Below are 18763 nucleotides of genomic sequence, written 5' to 3'. Positions count from 1 at the left end.
GACTCATAAAAAGGAACCTTTTTTTTTTTAACAAATATAAGTTTCTGATAGCATTTAGGTAATACCACTGGACTGGGTAACATATGACAAAACTAATGGAAAACCTGATTACTTTATCCAGATCAACAGGAATTAATTACATGGGACTGAGTGAACTGATGAATATGACTTATAACTTTATGACTGTGGGAAATATACTAGCCTTAATCTTTGTTTTCCAGAAAAACTTTTCCTCTTATGCTATGTCCTACAAGTTGATAAAGTATACCCTTGTAAACAAAGATTAAACATTTACTTTTTTCTCTCTACCTGATCCTGCCAGAATTTGGCTTCTCCAGCTGGCTCTCCTGTGGACTTGATGATTTATTTTAACTGGATTCCGTGTTTTAATTTGTTCTTTGTTTCCAAATTGTTTATGTTTTGTGTCTCCCTGCTGCACTATGACTTTGTCAGTGTTACCAGCTGCATTACTTATATCCTGTCTATTTTATAAGATTGTTGTCTCTTACAGTACTCAGTGTGTAACCAGGCCTCCAACAAAATTGATGATGGCTAAACATCTTGAGGAAATAGATCATATTTATGACTTTTATAGAATAATTGTAATAGTGTGATTCTAGGTATGGGAAGAAGCAATAAGGAAAAACATTTCCTGGATCATAATAGACTAGTAAGACAGCGGGTCCAGAGAATTTTTAATTATCAACAGGGCCTAATCCGGAAACAGCACGTAGAGTGGCATATCAACAGGAATTTTTGCCTGATGTGGGATGACCTCAGCACCATGGGACAAAATTTGGTCATGAATTGTCTCCCAAATATCGGTCAAATTCCTGACCAAGAGGAGGATCTGAGAAATGGAATATTTCCTGCCATATCCATAAACAAAGGATGTCACAGTCATCAGCAAACTGCAGCCACCACCGATGGTGAGCCGGTGATCTCTGAGGGAACTCAGGAAGGAAAAAGTACTTGCCGTCTAGCAGCCATCAGACTGCAGCCACTCCCTATGGTGAGCCCTGAGGAAACTCAGGATGTGAAAGCACAGGATACTGGCCCCAGATAGGTGAGGTGCATATCAAAGGAATGATTTCAGTGAGCCCAGACTCTTGCATCTTCCTATACATAGAAAAGTGCTAAATTCCTTAACTTGAGACTGTAATTTCCTTATAGGTGGAGAAGGGTGGGTCAACCTACTTGTTTAATCCTGTTCTACTGAAAAACACAGAATCAAGTTCAAATAACTGAGAGTTGTACTACTTACTAAAAATTCTGAGAATTATTCCCTGCCCAAGGCTGATCATTTCCATTCCATGATCACCCCTCATCACCCCCCTACACAGCAGGAAGCAGTTAGAGCGGTCGTTTCCCCTTATCCTGCAAGATTGTAGAATGGACATTGACAGTGGGGAATTGTAACATGGAAGAACAAAATCTGACTCCATGTTGGATCTGTTTCTTTTACTTTGACCCTTGCTTTCCATTGCTTTTGTTCTGTCTATAGCTATAGGCATACATAATGGCCTGCCTTGGGGAACCCTGCTCCTCTGCCTGAATGTTAAACTAAAGTGCCTTTGTTCAGCTCTCAGGGAAACACCCTGACCCTGTCCACCTGTGAATGGGTGCAAAAAAGAAGAAATTAACACATCCCCCTCACCGAGGCTGGCCAAAACCAGGAGAGGAGATGTTTTGCAAGACTTATGGCCTTTTTACTTTATTTCCTCAACTCCTCTGCCTCTCTGTTCTATAAAAGAAACCAGCATCCATACCCTGAGAAGATGGTACTCTAGGACACTAGTCCGCCATCTTCTCGGATGCCTGGCTTTCCAAATAAAGTCTCTATTCCTTGCCTCAACAGCTCATCTCCTAATTTATTGGCCTGTCATGCGGTGAGCAGAGCAAGCTTGGACTTGGCAACACTACTACTATAGTCTCAACCAGTTTTTCTGATTCTGTTTAGAAATTGCTAAAATTTTGAAATAATTATAGATTCATGGGAAGTTGCAAAAAAATAGGTATGAGGAAATCCCATGTATCCTTCAGCCATTGGCTCTAATGGTAACATCTTGTATAACTGTAGTATAATATCAAAGCCAGGAAATTGACATAGGTATATGTCATGTCATAGAATTTATTCAAATCTCATCAGTTTTACATGCACTCATTTTTTTGGCATGTGTATAGTTCTGTGCAACTTTGTCACATGTGTAGATTTGAAACCGAGTGGGGCCCTGTGGGGCTCTCAGCATGGAGGCCCTTTTGTCCCCCATTTTTTGTAGGCAAGACTCCAGCCTCCATGACCTTCCCTGAGTTCCAAAGGGCGGATTTGAACAGTTGTTAATCAAGGGAGGAGCAGCCAAGAAACCACCCAAGGCAAGATTAAAGGGACCAGAGACGCTCATCAAGATTAGGAGACCAGCTAGCTGAGATGAGATTAAAGGAGTACAGGCCCTACACACACACTGATCTTGTCAGGGACCCCACCCTTGAACCACAGTTATAAAACCTTCATCAAATCCTCTGGGGTTGGAACACAGTTTTTCGAGGCAGAAGCCCAGCGTGTCTCCCTTTGCCTGGCAAAGCAATACCACTATCTTTTTCTGCTTCACCCAAAACTCTGTCTCTGAGATTTGATTCAGCACTATTATACAGAGAGGCCGAGCTTTCAGTAACAGATTCATGTAACTGCCACCAAAATCAAGATACAGAACGATTCCATTACCACAAGACTCCCTTGTGCTACCTTTTTAGGACATACCCATGCCCTCTCCCCAATCACTAACTCGTGGCAACCACTAATCTATTCTCTATCTCTATAATTTTGTTATCTCAAGAATGTTAAAAAAAAAAAGAGAGAATGTTATATAAATGAAATAATATAGTAATTTTTTTGTGATTGGCTTTTTTTTTTTTTTGCGGTACGCGGGCCTCTCACTGTTGTGGCCTCTCCCGTTGCAGAGCACAGGCCCTGGACGCGCAGGCTCAGCGGCCATGGCTCACGGGCCCAGCCGCTCCGCGGCATGTGGGATCCTCCCTGACCGGGGCACGAACCCATGTCCCCTGCATCGGCAGGCGGACTCTCAACCACTGCGCCACCAGGGAAGCCCTGTGATTGGCTTTTTGTAGTCAGCATAATTCTCTTGAGATCTGCCCAAGTTGTTGCATGTATCAGTAGTTTCGTTTTTTATTGTTGTGTAGTGTTCCACAGTATGGATGGACCATAGTTTTTTTTTTCCTTAATTTTTATTGGCGTATACTTGTTTTACAATGTTGTGTTAATTTTATGTGTACAGCAAAGTGAATCATGGGGGCTTCCCTGGTGGCGCAGTGGTTGAGAGTCCACCTGCCGATGCAGGGGACACGGGTTCGTATCCCAGTCCGGGAAGATCCCACATGCCGCAGAGCGGCTGGGCCCGTGAGCCATGGCCGCTGAGCCTGCGCGTCCGGAGCCTGTGCTCCGCAACAGGAGAGGCCACAACAGTGAGAGGCCCGCGTACCGCAAAAAAAAAAAAAAAAAAAAAAAAGCCAGGAGAGATAAAGACATTAAAAAAAAAAAATAAGCAAACAAAACCAAGTTTAAAAAAAAAAAAAAGTGAATCATGGACATTTGAGTTGTTTCCAGTTTTGGTCTATTACAAATGCTGCTATTGTTATCCGAAAACTGGGTTTGCCTCTTGGTGGGTGTCAAGCCAAAAGACACAACCAAGCCGAAGAGTGGGAGAAGGAAGCCTTTATTACTTACAGCAAGTAAGGAGAACACCAGGGATCTTTCCCAAAGCAGTATCTCCCCAACAGCAAAACTGTGGAAGTTTTAAGCTAAGGGTACACGCGTATTCATGAAGGGGCTTGAGCAGAGGAGAATTTAGCATAGAATTGGGACAAAGGTTAACAGAGTCCAAGCTTTAGTTGATTGAAGTCATTAGGTTCAGTAAAGGTCAATATTACTATTACTTACGTTTTGACCAGTCTGGGATCTCAGCCTGTAGTTACCGTCCTCCAGCTGGGTGGGGGCTAGTTCCTGCAGAATTCAAAGATATGTATTAGATTGTTACGTTTGTCTCTTGGATATAGGAAGAACTAGGAGGAATTAAGGGGAGGAATTAGGACTCTTTTATTACTGAGCTATTGTTTCCTGATTGCTTTCCCTTTGTTCCTGCATTCTTTAGTTCCCTTAAATCATTAATTACTGAGACCTCTTTGAGGGCAAGAATTGTGGCCAGGCTTGGATCACAAAGTGGCTTAGGCTAAAAATGGCTTCTCTTAAAGTAAAAAACAAACAAACAAACAAAAAAAACCAAGGTCAGTTCTCTTTCTCTGGGGACCCCTTACCCTATCTACTTACACTATAATCATTTGTGTGCAAGTTTTTGTGTGAACAGAACATAAGTCATTTTCTCTGGGATAAACACCCAACAGTGCAATCACTGGTCATGTGGTAAGCACATGTTTAGTTTTAAAAGAAGCCAAACTTTTCCAGAGTGGTTGTGTACCATTTTACACTCCTGCCAGCAATGTGTGAGCGGATCCAGTTTCTCCACCTCCTTGAGAGCATTTGGTGTTGTCACTATTTTTTATTTTAGCCATCATCAAAGGTGTGTAGTGATATCTCATTGTGGTTTTAATTTGCATTTCCCTAATGGCTAATGATGCTGAATATCTTTTCATGTGCTTATTTGCCATCTGCATATCCTCTTCAGTGAAATATCTTGTCTTTTGCTCATTCTCTAATTGGATATTTTTTTAACAGTTGAGTTGTGAGAATTCTCTATATAGTCTAGATACAAGGGCTGTGTTGTGTATGTGGTTTGCCAATATTTTCTCCCACCCTGTAGCTTGTTTTTTCATCCTCTTCTCAGGGTCTTCTGAAGAGCCAGAGGTTTTCATTTTGATAAGATCCAGTTTATCAACGTTTTCCTTGTATGAATTGTGCTTATGGTGGCAAGTCTAAAAACTCTGCCTAGCCCTTGGTCCTGAAGATTTTTTACCATGTTTTTTTCCTAAACTTTTTACAGCGTTGACTAAAAAAACCCACACAGCCTAAAAGTAGTAAGTTTTATTTGATGACCCTACTGATGACTATAGCTTGGGAGACAGTCTCTCAGATAGCTCTGAGGAACTGTTCCAAAGAGGTAAGGGAGAAGCCAGGATATATAGTTTTTGCTGAAAAAAACAAACAAGAAACATGTTAGTGGAACATCAAAAGATTACTGCTAATCAGTTTAGAGAACAGACTTGTGGTTGCCAAGGGGGAGAAGGGTGGGGGAGGGAAAGATTGGGAGTTTGGGATTAGCAGATGCAAACTATTATATATAGGATGGATAAACAACAAGGTCGTATTGTATAGCACAGGGAACTATATTCAGTATCCTGTGATAAACCATGATGGAAAAGAATATGAAAAGGAATATTTATATGTATAACTGAATCACTTTGCTGTACAGCAGAAATTAACACAACATTGTAAATCAACTATACATCAATAAATTTTTTAAAAAATTACTGCTAATCACACAAAAAGCTGCATTGGATTAAAAAAATACGCTCATTGAAATTATTCATTTGATATGCATCTTAACTATCTAGGGCCAGTACCCTGTTTTTCTCCTGATTTCCCTTCAGTGTGCATCATTGGGGAGGCTACAGTGGCTGATGGCTTGATGTCAGGCAGCAGTCTTTGTTTACTGAAATGGCAGGCAACATTTTCTTTCTGTCTTTTTTTTTTTTGTCCACATAGTTTTACACTTACAAAACTATGATCCATTTGGAGTGAATTTTCATTTAAAGTGGGAGGTTTAGGTAGAGGTGTTTTTTCTTCTTCTTCTTTTGCCTATAGATGTCCCATTGCTCCCGCACATTTGTTGAAAAGGCTCCTGATTCTGCTTTGTATCTTACCCCATCCATTCCTCCTACAGCAGTCAGAATGATTTTTTTTTTAAAATGTGTATCAGATGATATGACGCCCTACTCAAAATCTTCCAATCACTTCCCACCAAAACATAATCTTGCTGCTCTCCAACCGCAGTTTCTAGCGCTCAACGCCCACTATAACACTGGCCCTTGGGTAATCACCAGAGTTGCTCCCTCACTTCATGCAGGTCTATTCTACTGCCACCTCCTTTAACCTTTAAAGTAGTTTACTGCTTCAATCTTCCTTCCGCCCTTGCCCTGCTTTTTCTTAACAACATTTGCATACTATGATATATTTCATATTAATTTGCTCATTTATTGTTTGTCCCCATAACCAGCTCCAACAAAGTTTACTGTTATACCCCAGACCCTGAAACAATACCTGCCACACAGAAGTTACTCGATAAAAAATCTGCTTGACAGGCTGGAAAGAATGAGTAAATGTAAAACGAGGGCGACCGTCTACTTTTAGGTCAGGTGCTCGTTCAGACTCAATGAAAAGTGTGAGCGCCACCTCGCGGGAAGCCAATTTGCTCGAGAAAACGGACAGTCACAGAATCTTAAGGAAAAAAAAAAAAGATGGCGGTAGCCAGCCAGAAGAGCAGGAAAAAACAGTACCGGAAGTTTAACTTTGGAAATTGCTCCCTAGAATGACATCCGACTGTCAGGAGGAAGCGTAGGCGAGTGGTGTTCTGCAAAATGGGCCCTCCCGCAGCGGATCTGGGCAGAAGCGTTCCGCGCGGGCGGGTGCCGGGAACCACGAGGGGCGGGGGCGCATTTCCGGTGCCGGTGGCAGCAGAAGGAGTTGAAGCCCAAGTAGCCGGATTGGTGAGAAGGGTTCGGGGTACTGAAAGGAAAGGGAGAGGAAGGGGAGGGGGAGGCGAAGAGGTCGGATGAGTTCCGCTCTGAGAGGTGGCCAGGGTGATGGGGTGGGAGGGAAGCGCCTTTCGACGGGTGCAAACCTGTCAGCTCACGTCCCACGCCACGTGGACTCACCTTTGTCCGTGGCTGCTTTTCTCATCAGGACGCGACCGCAGGGGTTGTGCCTTATTTGTTTCTGTCTAGCGCAGTGCTGGGCTCTGAATGAATGACAGGTGTGTGTCAGGTGGATGTGGAGGACACTTACAGGGACTGTTTGTAGCTCTTTAGCTCCGTTTTCTCCTGGGGAATCCATGCTTGTCTCCAGCTTCCCCCGGGAGATCTCCGCCAGTTCTTGGGCTTTGTCTCTTTTTCTTGGAGGTGTAGGGTGATTATCATTGAAGACATTTTCTTTGCTCTTAGTGAGTGCTAGGCCCTGTGGCTAGGTACCAGGGACAGACACAGAAGTAATCCATTCGTGTATACAGGCGGCAGGCCAGAGGAGAGACAGAAAACAGAAAATTCAAACATATTGTTAAGATGCTGAAATAAGAGGTAAAGTACAGGAAGATAGAGCCAGGAGGTGGTGCTGTTATCCACAGAGGGATTGACTTTCAAGGTGAACGGACTCCTTTCTCATCTTGTGGAGACAGAGCAGGTCCTGAGCCCGATCTTTTTCTCTGTAAAAGGAAAAGTCTGGAATAGATACTTTCTAGGCTTCCTTCCAACATGATGTCGCATATCAGATATTACTCATGGCAATAGTTCTCCCACAGTCCACCGTTTATTGGTTAGTCAGAATATTCATTATATCTCATGATACAGCATAAGTTGCATAGGGTTGGGAAATCTGGACTTTGGTCCTCATTCGGGTGCCCTAGATCTGTTTCCTCATTTGTAAAAGAAGGGGATTGTAATGAAATAATCTGTAAAACCCCTTCTAGTTCTAATACCATGACTGTGGCGGTAGGTCAAACCATATTTTAGGCTGCCCTGTACCAGACATCACTTTCACATTATCACTGTGGTGTCCCTCATCTGGATAATTGAGAGATAGTGTCTTTTTTTTTTTTACATCCCCTGCCTTAGTTCTGCCACAGTATTGGGTACACAATAGATGCTTATGTTAGTTCAAAAACTGGATCCTGTACACAGAAGGAAAGCAGAGACTGAAGAGAGGCAGACCACTCCACAGGTATAATGAGCAACGGAGCTTGAGGCCTATCTTGGGTGGTTGCGAGATGAGTAGATCTCTGCTCTCGCCCATGAGGATTTTAAAAGTATGTGTAGAGGCCTTCACTAGGTACAGTCACATGTTCAGTTCAGATGGTCTCAACAACACCTTACTCTCTCAAGGCTGTGTCCTTCGAACAGCCCCTACTGTGGGGACAGTAGGCAGACTGTACATTCCAAGGACAGGGGTGGGGGTGAGGAGCCTCCAGTTTCTGGGTTCAGCTGATAGTTATGACCTCCTCCAGTACTCCGCCGCTTGTGACTGGCCCTGGCAGTCTCACCCCCTTCTTCTGCAGAGTCAAAAGTGTGCCCTGAGAGGTTAGCAAGGGGTTCTGCCAGCATGGCGTGGCTCATTTGGCAGCTCTCTGACTGCAGTGGAGGCAGATGCCACAGCAACAGTATAGAGGCACATCCAAGAGAAAGCATGGATTAAGATGAGTCCCCAAATAAGTAACAGTTTTCTCTATGAAGAGCCCCATAATCTGAACCATTGATTTCCTACGTCCCCTTATGAGGCAGTAATAATGTCCAAGGCTCTTCTGTTTTGGAGGACAGCTTTTCTCATGAAAGATATTTCAGTGGTTGGTAACAACAGGCTTTGCAGGCTGTTATTTAAGGCTTGCTGGGTGAAGTTAGTAAGGGCTTCTCTGTATGCTATAATGTCCTCCAGGCCAATGGAGGGGACCAAGATGGCGGCTAAATGATTGTACCAGTAGAAAACGGATCATGCCCATCTGGCCTGGAGGAGAGGGAGGTTGGTGGCTTTAGGAACTTGACCCGGTTGTACATACCATACATATTGGCCGGGGCAGGCAGCGGTGGACTGGGGGCAGGATATGCCAGACCAGGAACCCCACCTTCTCCCCTCTTTCAAAGATGCATGTTTCATTCCAGCTATAGCACATTTCAACAGTCGGGCTTGCAGTAGGACAGCAGGATCCCAGTGGAGATTGAGTAAGTCTCCTTTGCCCAGAGGTGTGAATTCACCCATCCCGGTGAGACATCCCATTGCAAATTCCAGTAGATAACTCCTTTCCCAGGTATGATGGGGCTTAGTGTTCTCAGCAGCACAGCACACGGATCCACAGAGAAAGTTGGGGCAGTGGCTGTTTCCCAAGACTTCCTTACTTGTATGGCATTGGGTGTCTTGTCAGGGGTCCCCAGTCTGGCATTTGGGGCCGTAGGTTCTACTGGTTGATCATTCAAATGCATCAAAATCTGGGACAGTACTTTAGTCCACCCGGCCAAGGTGGTTTTTACCTGTTAGTAATTTAATCTGATGCTTTACTCTTCCATTTTTCCTTTCTGCCAGTCCTGCTGCCTGTGGGTTATAGGGGAGATGGAACTTCCATTTGATGTCATGTTCTTTTGCCCAGTCATGACCTTTGAAATATAACCCCCGATCACTGTGTATTCAACAAAGGTATCCATACATGGTCTTAGCTTCTCTAATCCCCTGATAGCGGCAGCCTGGTTTGTGAGGCAACAGGGGACAGCTTGGGTTGGGCCAGATGCAGTGTCCACAAACACCAGAGCATATTTAGAACCCTCACTAGGAAGGAGGGAGCCACTATAATCAATTGGCCGATTTCACATCAGTTGGGAGCTCTGGTGGGTGGCCCCAGACTCCTCTGGCAGTGGCCTTGGGTGTTGTTTAGAACACACAGGACATGCTATTACTGCATTAATCAAGTCACTGTATTTCAAAGGCAGACCAGCATCCTTGGCAATATGTCATCCCCCTGGGCACTTCAGTGTTCCCTCTTCCTATGCACCCAAGGGTCAGTTGCTAGGACTCATTTCTGGCCCAGGGCATCAGCTTCCTGATTGCCAGAGGATGTCAGCGCCTTATGAGCCAGGGTGTGGAAGACAGTGAGGAGTGCCTCAGACTCTTGCAGGTGAACCCAAATGTCTTTTTACGTATCCAGACCCCACAAGGCTTATTTATGATCATCCACCTCTTGTCTTTCCATTGTCTAAGCCATAGGGTCAATCCCTTTAGAACAGCCCAACTGTCAGTGCAAAACATTAATGGCCAGGGCTCACCAGCCCGCTGGAGGCTGCCGTTTGTTCCTCTTTCCAGGCATGTGTATATCAGGCATCAGTGGGAATTTCCCGCGCTCCCTCTCTACAGGCCGACACAGGAACAGGGCCAGGACGTTTGGAGGATCTACGTTCTCTACAGGGCCTAGGAGCGCCCACATTTCTAGACAGCGGGCCGGTGGTAGGGTACTCCTCTGCTGCAAATAGACGTGTCATTTAGCCAGTGTGGGGGGTTTGAGCCATGGCAGAGGTGGGTAGATGGAACATATTCTGAACAACCCCTTCAAAGGAAGGGAAGTTCTTACCATGATGTGCTGTTTCTTTGTGAGAGGCTGTACCCGGAGGAATGCTGTGTACGCTGCTAGAAGCTGTTACTCTGCGGGGGTGTATTGGGTTTCTGCCCCCTTCCAGGGACCAAAAATCCTAGGGGTACTCTCTTTCTGTTGTCTCTCCCACAGTGCCCAACCCAGATGTGCTGGAGTCACAGCCACATCTAACTCAAATGGTAGTCCGGCTTGGGAGATGCCCAGAACTTCAATTTGCTTCACTAATATTTTTGCCATCTGAAAGGCGGCTTGCTGCTCTGATCCCCAGTCCCACGTATGCCCTCTCATTACCAGGTGGTATAAGGGATGGAGGCCCTGTGCCAGATGGGGAATAAAAGTCCTCCAAACCCCCAAAGTCCTACCAAGGCTTGCACCTCTTTCACATTCTTAGGGGTTGGATAGGCTTGTACATTATCAATGACAACTTCTGGGACAACTTGAATCTTACCCAAACGAAGGAGGGCCAGAAATTTTACTGAGGTGCCTGGACCTTGAATTTTTTGTGGATTCACTGCCCATCCTCTCCCTCACAGATGTTCCAGCAAAGCCTGCAGAGTGTCCTGCAACAGGGGCAAGTCTTCACATGTGAACATTATATCATCAATGTAATGGGCCCGTTTTACTGAAGTGGGGAAGGGGAACAGGTGCAGGTCTTGGGCTATAATCCCATGACATGTGGTGGGGCTGTGCAGGTAGCCGTGAGGAAGTCCTTGAAACGTCCATTACTGTCCCTCTCAACATGAAGGCGAATTGATCTTAGGTATCAGAAACCTGTGCTTGTTAAAGTTTTTCCATAAAAGTCCTTGAACGTGAAGCATTTTTGCAGGAACAGTTTTGCAAAACCATCAGAGTACAGCAATGACAAAAGACTTTAAAATGTCCATGGTTAAAGATCTGATGAGAGTTCATTATAATACAGTCGACAAGGGAATTTGATTGTTTTTGTGACATACATTTTAAAATTATAACTAATAACATCATATCAGGACATATCAGATTTTTAGGAATTTCATACAAATATAGCCCAAAGAAAGTTTAACATCACTTCTTTTTTTTAAAAATTTATTTATATTTATTTATTTTATTTTTGGCTGCTTTGGGTCTTTGTTGCTGAGCACGAGCTTTCTCTGGTTGCAGCGAGCCGGGGCTACTCTTTGTTGCGGTGCGTAAGCTTCTTCTCACTGTGGTGGCTTCTCTTGTTGCGGAGCACGGGCTCTAGGCTCGCGGGCTTCAGTAGTTGCGGCGTGTAGGCTCAGTAGTTGTGACTCATGGGCTCTAGAGCGCAGGCTCAGTAGTCGTGGTGCACGGGCTTAGTTGCTCCACGGCATGTGGGATCTTCCCGGACCAGGGCTCGAACCCGTGTCCCCTGCATCGGCAGGCAGATTCTTAACCACTGTGCCACCAGGGAAGTCCCTAACATCACTTCTTATTTGACAGCGTTTCCCATATAATTTAATATATCAAATAGGCTAATTAGTTTAATATCTCTCTTTTATAAGGAAAGAGAATACGTCTTTTGAGACGTTCCAGGGGCCCTCTGGAAAATCCCAAAGTTAGTTCTAGGTCAGCATAACTTTATTTAGAATTAGATTTTGGGGGAGCTTGTCAAAAATACCAAAAGGTTTTAAAACACTAGATTAAATAGGATCTTAGCTCACTGTGAAACAGTACTTAGTTATCTATTTAACTTAAGTGACAAAGACTCCAAAGGCAAATAGAGAAAGTTACATAATTGTAAAAAAAACCTTAACTCTTTTAATAGAGAAGATTCAGTTTTCTTAAGTAATTGAAGATGTGATAAAGACAACACGAAGCACAAGAAATTATTTGGATAAAACCACAGAACCTTTTTTCTGGGCAGGTTACTCAAAAGGTAAAGGAAAACCTCTTACAGTCCCATAAGGAACAGACCAATAGTCCAACAAAACTTTGTCCTTTGAGCAGATGAAAGAAAATTGTTTCAGCTTTATATAAGTACACTATTGATATCAAAGCTTATTTTTCTTTAGGCCAACTAAATAGAGCTCTTTTACAAGTTAATTTTGACAATACTCTCTGGAGATAGAAAAACATCACCTATATATAATAAATCCATAGACATACGAACATACTGACAGACACAAACAGAGAATCCATAGCTTTCTCTCCAGAACTTTAGCCGTGAATCAAGTATCCACCCACATGGCTGAAGCCTTTTACTAATATTTGCGGAGAAGATTTTAAAAATTTGGGAATTCCGTGGTGGTCCAGTAGTTAGGACTCCACACTTCCACTGCAGGGGGAATGGGTTTGATCCCTGATGGGGGAACTAAGATCCCTCAAGCCGCGCAGCGTGGCCAAAAAAAAAAAAAAAAAAAAAATTTGTACTTGCCTTTGATGAATAATCTTAGGGAAACTGTGGACTAGATTTTGTGTGAGGGTGCTCCTATAGCAGTCTGTGTTTTCACCGCTGCCCCCCCCCTTTTTCTTTCGTCTGTGGGCAGTGTTTTAGTTATTTCCTGTGGTGTTTACATTTCAAAGACATGGTAAGATTTATAACTTCAAGGAACAGAGAAGGAATGCAAGTTTTCTCTTAAGAGTTTTGGGGTGTATTTCTCTATTATCAGAAGTCTAGGGTAACAACTATTTAAAGTTTTTCTTTGTATTAGGCGTTGGACAGCATGGGGCGCTTCATCTGTTTCATTCTCAGTCACCACAACATCCTCCCCTTTGTGCTCCTCACTTTCCCAGGGTTTCTGTCTCTTAGTGTCCTAATCAGGCTTTGACACAGCACTTGGACATTAATCTGCAGCAGCTTGTGCTCTCCTAGCTTTGTCATATGACAAGCTAAGATCTCCAATTTATAATCCTGCTCTCTCATCTTGTCTGCCAGCCCCAAAGCTGGCAGAGCAGTGGACACCTGCACGTTCTTCTCTAACTTCAGCTCTTATTCCAACTGTCTAACTGGAGCTTCAGCCTCTAGTTGTGCACCTGTGGCCAGTGGCCTGCCCTCAGTAGAGGCCAGCCCACCGTGGCAGCCATTCATTTGCCTTCTTTGCTGCTCTGTGTAGTTTCTCTAATAAATGCAATAAAGCAGCCGGTGTTCTTGGGGCATCCTTGTTTTCATGTGGTGGTCTGCAAGTATCAAACATACAGGCCACCCTCCCCACATAGAGGTCGATGTTCAGCTTGGGATTTCCCCCAGGGATGCCTCTTTCCCAAGGCCCATTTCTTCAGTCTCCTGGCTGGCTCACAAATTGTCAGTCCACACACTGGCCCCTGTACAGAGAGGACCAGGAGAGACCAAAGAGGTTGACCACTCCAGGTTGGAAGGTAGCAGTTTTAATAAGTAAGGGAACATGCATATGAGGCTTGTCTTGGCTGGCTGCATTGTACCCACCCACCCGAATCTTAAAGTTTATATAGTTTATATAAACTTATATAGTTTAACTGGGTTCAGTCACATGTTCAGTCCAGATGGTCTCAACAACACCTTACCCTCTCAAGGCTGTGTCCTTGTAACGGCTCCTACTGTGGGAACAGTGTACAGAGTGTATATTCCAGGGACAGGAAAAGGGGGAGGAGCCTCCGATTGCCTGAGTCCAGATCGAGGGTGAACTGGCAATCATGTCCTCTTGACATGACTTAACAGAAGCTTATTAAATCAAATGAAATAGAAATTATAGGCCCTGCTTTTGGACCCTTCCCCACTCTGGGGTATTAGTTCCTAGATGAGGGGACTGAGGAGGAATCAGGTTTTACCAGAGAGTCCTGGAGTTGACGTTGCAGATTTAAACCAGCTTTAGGGAGGTAATCCCCTTGAGAAGGATAATGATGTAGGCAGGATATTGTTTGTTGTGTTGTTTCATCCCTCCACCTCTCTATCCCCAGGACCATGGCCAATAGCGAGCGCACCTTCATTGCCATCAAGCCCGATGGAGTCCAGCGCGGCCTTGTGGGAGAGATCATCAAGCGTTTTGAGCAGAAGGGATTCCGCCTTGTTGCCATGAAATTCATGCAGGTAAGTGGACTTCATTCTTGCTATTTCTATTATTTCATAGAAATAGGAGAACATCATAGGTCAGCCTCTCTGTTTCTCCCTTCAGCTCATTCTAGGCGTCTCCATTTAGGGTGAACACAAATGTCCTAAAACCCGGAAACTCCTCGGTGGCATCTCCGCTGAGTCTTGGAGCAAAAAAGTTATTTGCGACTTTCAGAAGTAGCCTCCCTTTCCTCTTGGCAATGCAGGGTTCCACATATTGCTGCAGCACTGTGATTTCTGACGCAAAGCCCTGGGCTTGTTTGAGCTCCTGATCGTGAGCTTCCTGAGCAGATAATTTTAGAGACCCCCCCTCCTCCCCACTGTCCCCACCGTTTGAGGCAGGTTGTTTTTCAGCAAGGAAGTCTTTCTATCATTGTTAACACCTGCCTACTGTCTAGCATATATTAGGCACCATCAGGGCATGTAGAGGAAAGTTGTGATTTTGCCCTTGGGGCGGCCCACCTGAAACAGCAGAGGGCAGACACACTTGCAAGATACCTACAAAACAATATTTCAAAAAATGCAAAGGATTGATTGACCAAGAACCCATCTGCAAACAGACCTGGGAAATAAGAATTTAAATTCTCAAAGCAAGTACATTAGGGGATCATCTTCTTTTCCTATTAAGAGTCAACTTTAATGAATGAATCAGAAAAAAAAGAGTGGGGGGTGGGTCACGCAGCTTGTGGGATCTTAGTTCCCTGACCAGGGATCGAACCTGGGCCCTGGCAGTAAAAGCGCCAAGTTCTAACCACTCGGTCGCCAAGGAATTTTAAATTTAGTTTGATTTGCATTTTAGTTCCTGTGTGATGTTTTAGAAAAACTGTGTTAATATAAAAGGGAGAAGACTGATGTTAGTGCTGAGGGGAGAGTGGGACAGAATGATTCGAGCCAGGTATTGGACAAGCAGTGCTCTCCAGAGAGTTTGTATATTAAATTAGGTTTTTTTTTTTTAATGCAACTTTATTGGAGTATAATTGCTTCACAATACCGTGTTAGTTTCTGTTGCACAACAAAGTGAATCAGTCATATGCATACACATGTCCCCGTATCCCCTCCCTCTTGAGCCTCCCTCCCACCCTCCCTATCCCACCCCTCTAGGTCATCGCAAAGCACCGAGCTGATCTCCCTGTGCTATGCGGCTGCTTCCCACCAGCCAACTATTTTACATTCAGTAGTGTATACACGTCAATGCTACTCTCACTTCGCCCCAGCTTCGACCTCCCACCCCATGTCATCAAGTCCATTCTCTATGTCTACCTCTTTATTCCTGCCTTGCAACTAGGTTCGTCAGTTTTGAACGTAAAGTGAAATCAAAGTGTTGTTGATCGGATATTTACCACGTGCTGGGCACATGTGTTTTTTCGTCTAGGTCTCATGACAACCCAGAGAGGTACTTAATCCTTTTCCCGTGGTTGTTAGTGATAGGAAGCTGAGGCTTGGAGAAGTTAAGTAATGTGTGGTTATCCAGTCAGTGATGCAGCTGGGATTTTAACCCAGGTCTCTCTGACCCCTAAGTGCATACATTTTGTCCTTTATACTGAGTTTCCTATCAAGGGCATGGACTTGGTGAAGAATGGGAGGAGGGATAGCTGCCATGAGCCTACAGGGTTATTTATTTATTTAAATTTTTTTTCTTTAAAAAAAAAATTAGATTAAATTAATTAATTAATTAAGGCCTTTATTCTCTGAATAAATATGAAGAGAAATGGCCTGGTTCAGTTTGCTTCTCATCCAATGCTGTTCCTCCCTGTAACATTTTAGCTGAGGCTTGCTTGGGCGTGGAAATTTATTGTATTGTTAGTTTTCCTGTGTAAAATACCATGGCTGGATTCAATTCTAATGTTCTATAATTTTATGCTGATCAGTCAAGGACAGTAGGGGGAAAACTGGTACAAAGCTGAAGCACTTTTAGTCCCTGTCACTTCTTCCCTTTGGTAAAGTCAAGAGTGAATTGGGTTATAATAGAACAAGTGAGCTGAGAGCTCACGTTTTAAACAGCAGGATGGGTAAGTGGGAAATAACTAAATTGCTGGTTCTTAGATAGTTTTGGGATCAATTCTCTTCTCTATCCTGTGGGATAGGCTTCTGAAGACCTTCTCAAGGAGCACTATATTGACCTGAAGGACCGTCCATTCTTTGCTGGCCTGGTGAAATACATGCACTCAGGGCCAGTGGTTGCCATGGTGAGTGTAACATGTGTGGGATGTTGATGTGAATGACTCAGCTGGGAGTGAAGAGTGAAGATTGTGATTCTTGCTTCTAATGCCAGGTCCTCATTGTTGCAGAGGATTCTGAGGCTAGGGCATTGGACATTTAGGGTATGAGTCAGCTCTCTGGCTCACCAAAGACAAAATACCTTTGCTTGCTGAACTGAAGACTCACACCTGGGAGAAATCAGGAGAGATATGCCTGATTGTAAGCTCCTGGAGGTGAGGGAGACTGTCTTGTTTATTGCAGTGATTCTTCTCTTAGTATGTATTGGTTGTCATCTTTGTGCCAGGCTCTTTTAGACACTGGGGATACAATCATGAATGAGACAAAATAGGTAACTGTTTTCATAGCTTTCCTTGCCTACGTATCCTGAAAAGGGAGGATGGGCAGATAATAAAGAAACCAAAAAACATATATATATCAACTAATGATTAGTGATATGCACAGAAATGAAATAGGATTATGTGATAGCAAGTGAGCGCTTTAGACTGGGTGGTCAAGGAACGCGATTTTCAAGCTGAGATCTGGATGAGAAGGAGCCGGCTGTGTACAAATTCACAGTGAAGAGCATTCTCAACCATGAAAATAGCATGTGCAAAGGACCTGGGGTGGGGGACTTTTTGAAGTACAGAAAGACGCTTGGCGTAACTGAAGCCTGGTGGGTGAAAGGGAAGGTTGGATGAGATTAATTCATAGGCACAGGCAGAGGCCAGATTATGTAGGGCTGTCTCAGCCCTGTACTTCCTGAGTGCTGGGAAGCTATGGGAGGTTTCTACACTTGGTGTTTTAGAAGGGCCACTCTGTGTCAAGAATGGATTGTAGAAAGGCAAGAGGAGGGCAGGGAGACCAATATTCCCAGTGCTGGAACACTTGGATGCCCCATAAGTATTTGTTCAATGAATGAATGTCATTTTAAGGGGGTGCTTTTTCTTTTTCTTTTTTTTTGGAATTAATAGTTTTCAGATTTTCTGCTGAGATTGGTTTCCTTCCTTGACCATATCTTCTTTTGCCCTTGGAGGTCTGGGAGGGGCTGAATGTTGTGAAGACAGGTCGAGTGATGCTTGGGGAGACCAACCCTGTGGACTCCAAGCCTGGGACCATCCGTGGGGACTTCTGCATCCAAGTTGGCAGGTGAGAGTCGGTGCATTTTACTCTTTTCTAAAATCCAAGTGCCACGAGAATTTGGGTTTCTGAAGCTGAGGGTAGACATGATACCATATACAGAGCAATCTGTAATCAGAGTTTATTGTTCTCCTCCTTCTTAATTGGTGTTTGGCTTTGCAGGCCCCCTGCCTTTGGTCATCAACATCACTATGGTTGTGCCTCTGTTGTGAGAGTAGAACCTGGTACAATGCGCTTTGCTGGCCAGAGTCCTTCCTGAGGCTCCCACTGCTCGCATCAGTGTTGCTAGGAGGGCTGGACGTGGAGAGGGCATTCTTTATCCTTACATTAGTGGCAGTCATGGGTTTTTTCTTTTGACATGGAATAATGTACATGGAGCTTTGGTTTTTTCTGCTCCGGTGGCTGTAGGCTTTCTGGCAATGGAAATGAGGGGAGCTTCTGGGCAGTTTAATCCTTCTGACCTTGGTAATGTGGCCATCTCTTTTCCCATCCAGGAACATTATCCACGGCAGTGATTCTGTGGAGAGTGCAGAGAAGGAGATTGGCTTGTGGTTTCACCCTGAGGAACTGGTGAATTACAAGAGCTGTGCTCAGAACTGGATCTACGAGTGACATGGAAGCAGACCACAGTGCTTGTCCCACCCCACTTCCCCTCCCTCTCATGGGCAGGGGCCAGGTCATAGCAAATCTAGTTATTTCTGAGAACTTGCTTTTCATCTGGAGGGAAACTCTTGGAGCTGTGGATGCTCCCTGTACAGTGTTATGTGCTGTCATCAGATTAAAATGTTTCATCTCAAGGAAGGAGTCATTGAGTAAGGTACTTTGTATTGTCGTATTGCTTTTTCTTTTTCACGTATTCTGGCTAACCTAAGCTAATAGAGAGTGTAAATACTATATAAGTTATATTGGCCTGAGAGGTCACACATACACACACATTCTTTGCCTGTCCCTCTCTTCCCCCTGCATTCCATCCACTCTTGGCACTGAGCCAGTCAACAGCTCTCTGTCCGGGATCTGCTACATTGCCAAGACTGTCCTG

General features: G+C 44.3%; 1 protein-coding gene and 1 long non-coding RNA gene across 3 annotated transcripts; one reads left to right on the top strand and one right to left on the bottom strand.

Annotated features, from left to right (window-relative positions):
* Positions 1-5048: 5048 nt before the first annotated feature.
* On the bottom strand, positions 5049-6402 carry LOC132511313 (uncharacterized). The gene is made up of 3 exons (XR_009537582.1): positions 6290-6402; positions 5747-5906; positions 5049-5160 (listed from the first exon to the last, which is right to left on the bottom strand). It is a non-coding gene; the product is annotated as an uncharacterized LOC132511313 (long non-coding RNA).
* A 226-nt stretch (positions 6403-6628) lies between these two features.
* NME1 (NME/NM23 nucleoside diphosphate kinase 1) lies at positions 6629-18521 on the top strand. Of its 2 annotated transcripts, none has more exons than XM_060134695.1 (5): positions 6629-6735; positions 14238-14367; positions 16473-16574; positions 17621-17733; positions 18219-18521. In XM_060134695.1, the coding sequence occupies exons 2-5, from the start codon at positions 14242-14244 to the stop codon at positions 18334-18336; spliced, it is 459 nt and encodes a 152-aa protein (XP_059990678.1). In that variant the 5' UTR covers positions 6629-6735; positions 14238-14241; the 3' UTR covers positions 18337-18521. The 2 variants fall into 2 exon arrangements, with proteins under 2 accessions (XP_059990678.1, XP_059990679.1); XM_060134696.1 differs by lacking the exon at positions 6629-6735 and adding an exon at positions 8895-8952.
* The last annotated feature ends 242 nt before the right edge of the window (positions 18522-18763 follow it).

This window comes from Lagenorhynchus albirostris, chromosome 20 (genome assembly GCF_949774975.1).
Source record: "Lagenorhynchus albirostris chromosome 20, mLagAlb1.1, whole genome shotgun sequence".
Classification (NCBI taxonomy): domain Eukaryota; kingdom Metazoa; phylum Chordata; class Mammalia; order Artiodactyla; family Delphinidae; genus Lagenorhynchus; species Lagenorhynchus albirostris.
This window is presented reverse-complemented; position numbering and strand designations above follow the sequence as displayed.

Bases quoted from the DNA above. Each gene is read 5' to 3' on its own strand.
- NME1 (XM_060134695.1), top strand. From the start codon at position 14,242: ATGGCCAATAGCGAGCGCACCTTCATTGCCATCAAGCCCGATGGAGTC. The intron at 14,368-16,472 runs GTAAGTGGACTT...CCTGTGGGATAG, and splicing joins TTGCCATGAAATTCATGCAG to GCTTCTGAAGACCTTCTCAA. The intron at 16,575-17,620 runs GTGAGTGTAACA...TTGCCCTTGGAG, and splicing joins CAGGGCCAGTGGTTGCCATG to GTCTGGGAGGGGCTGAATGT.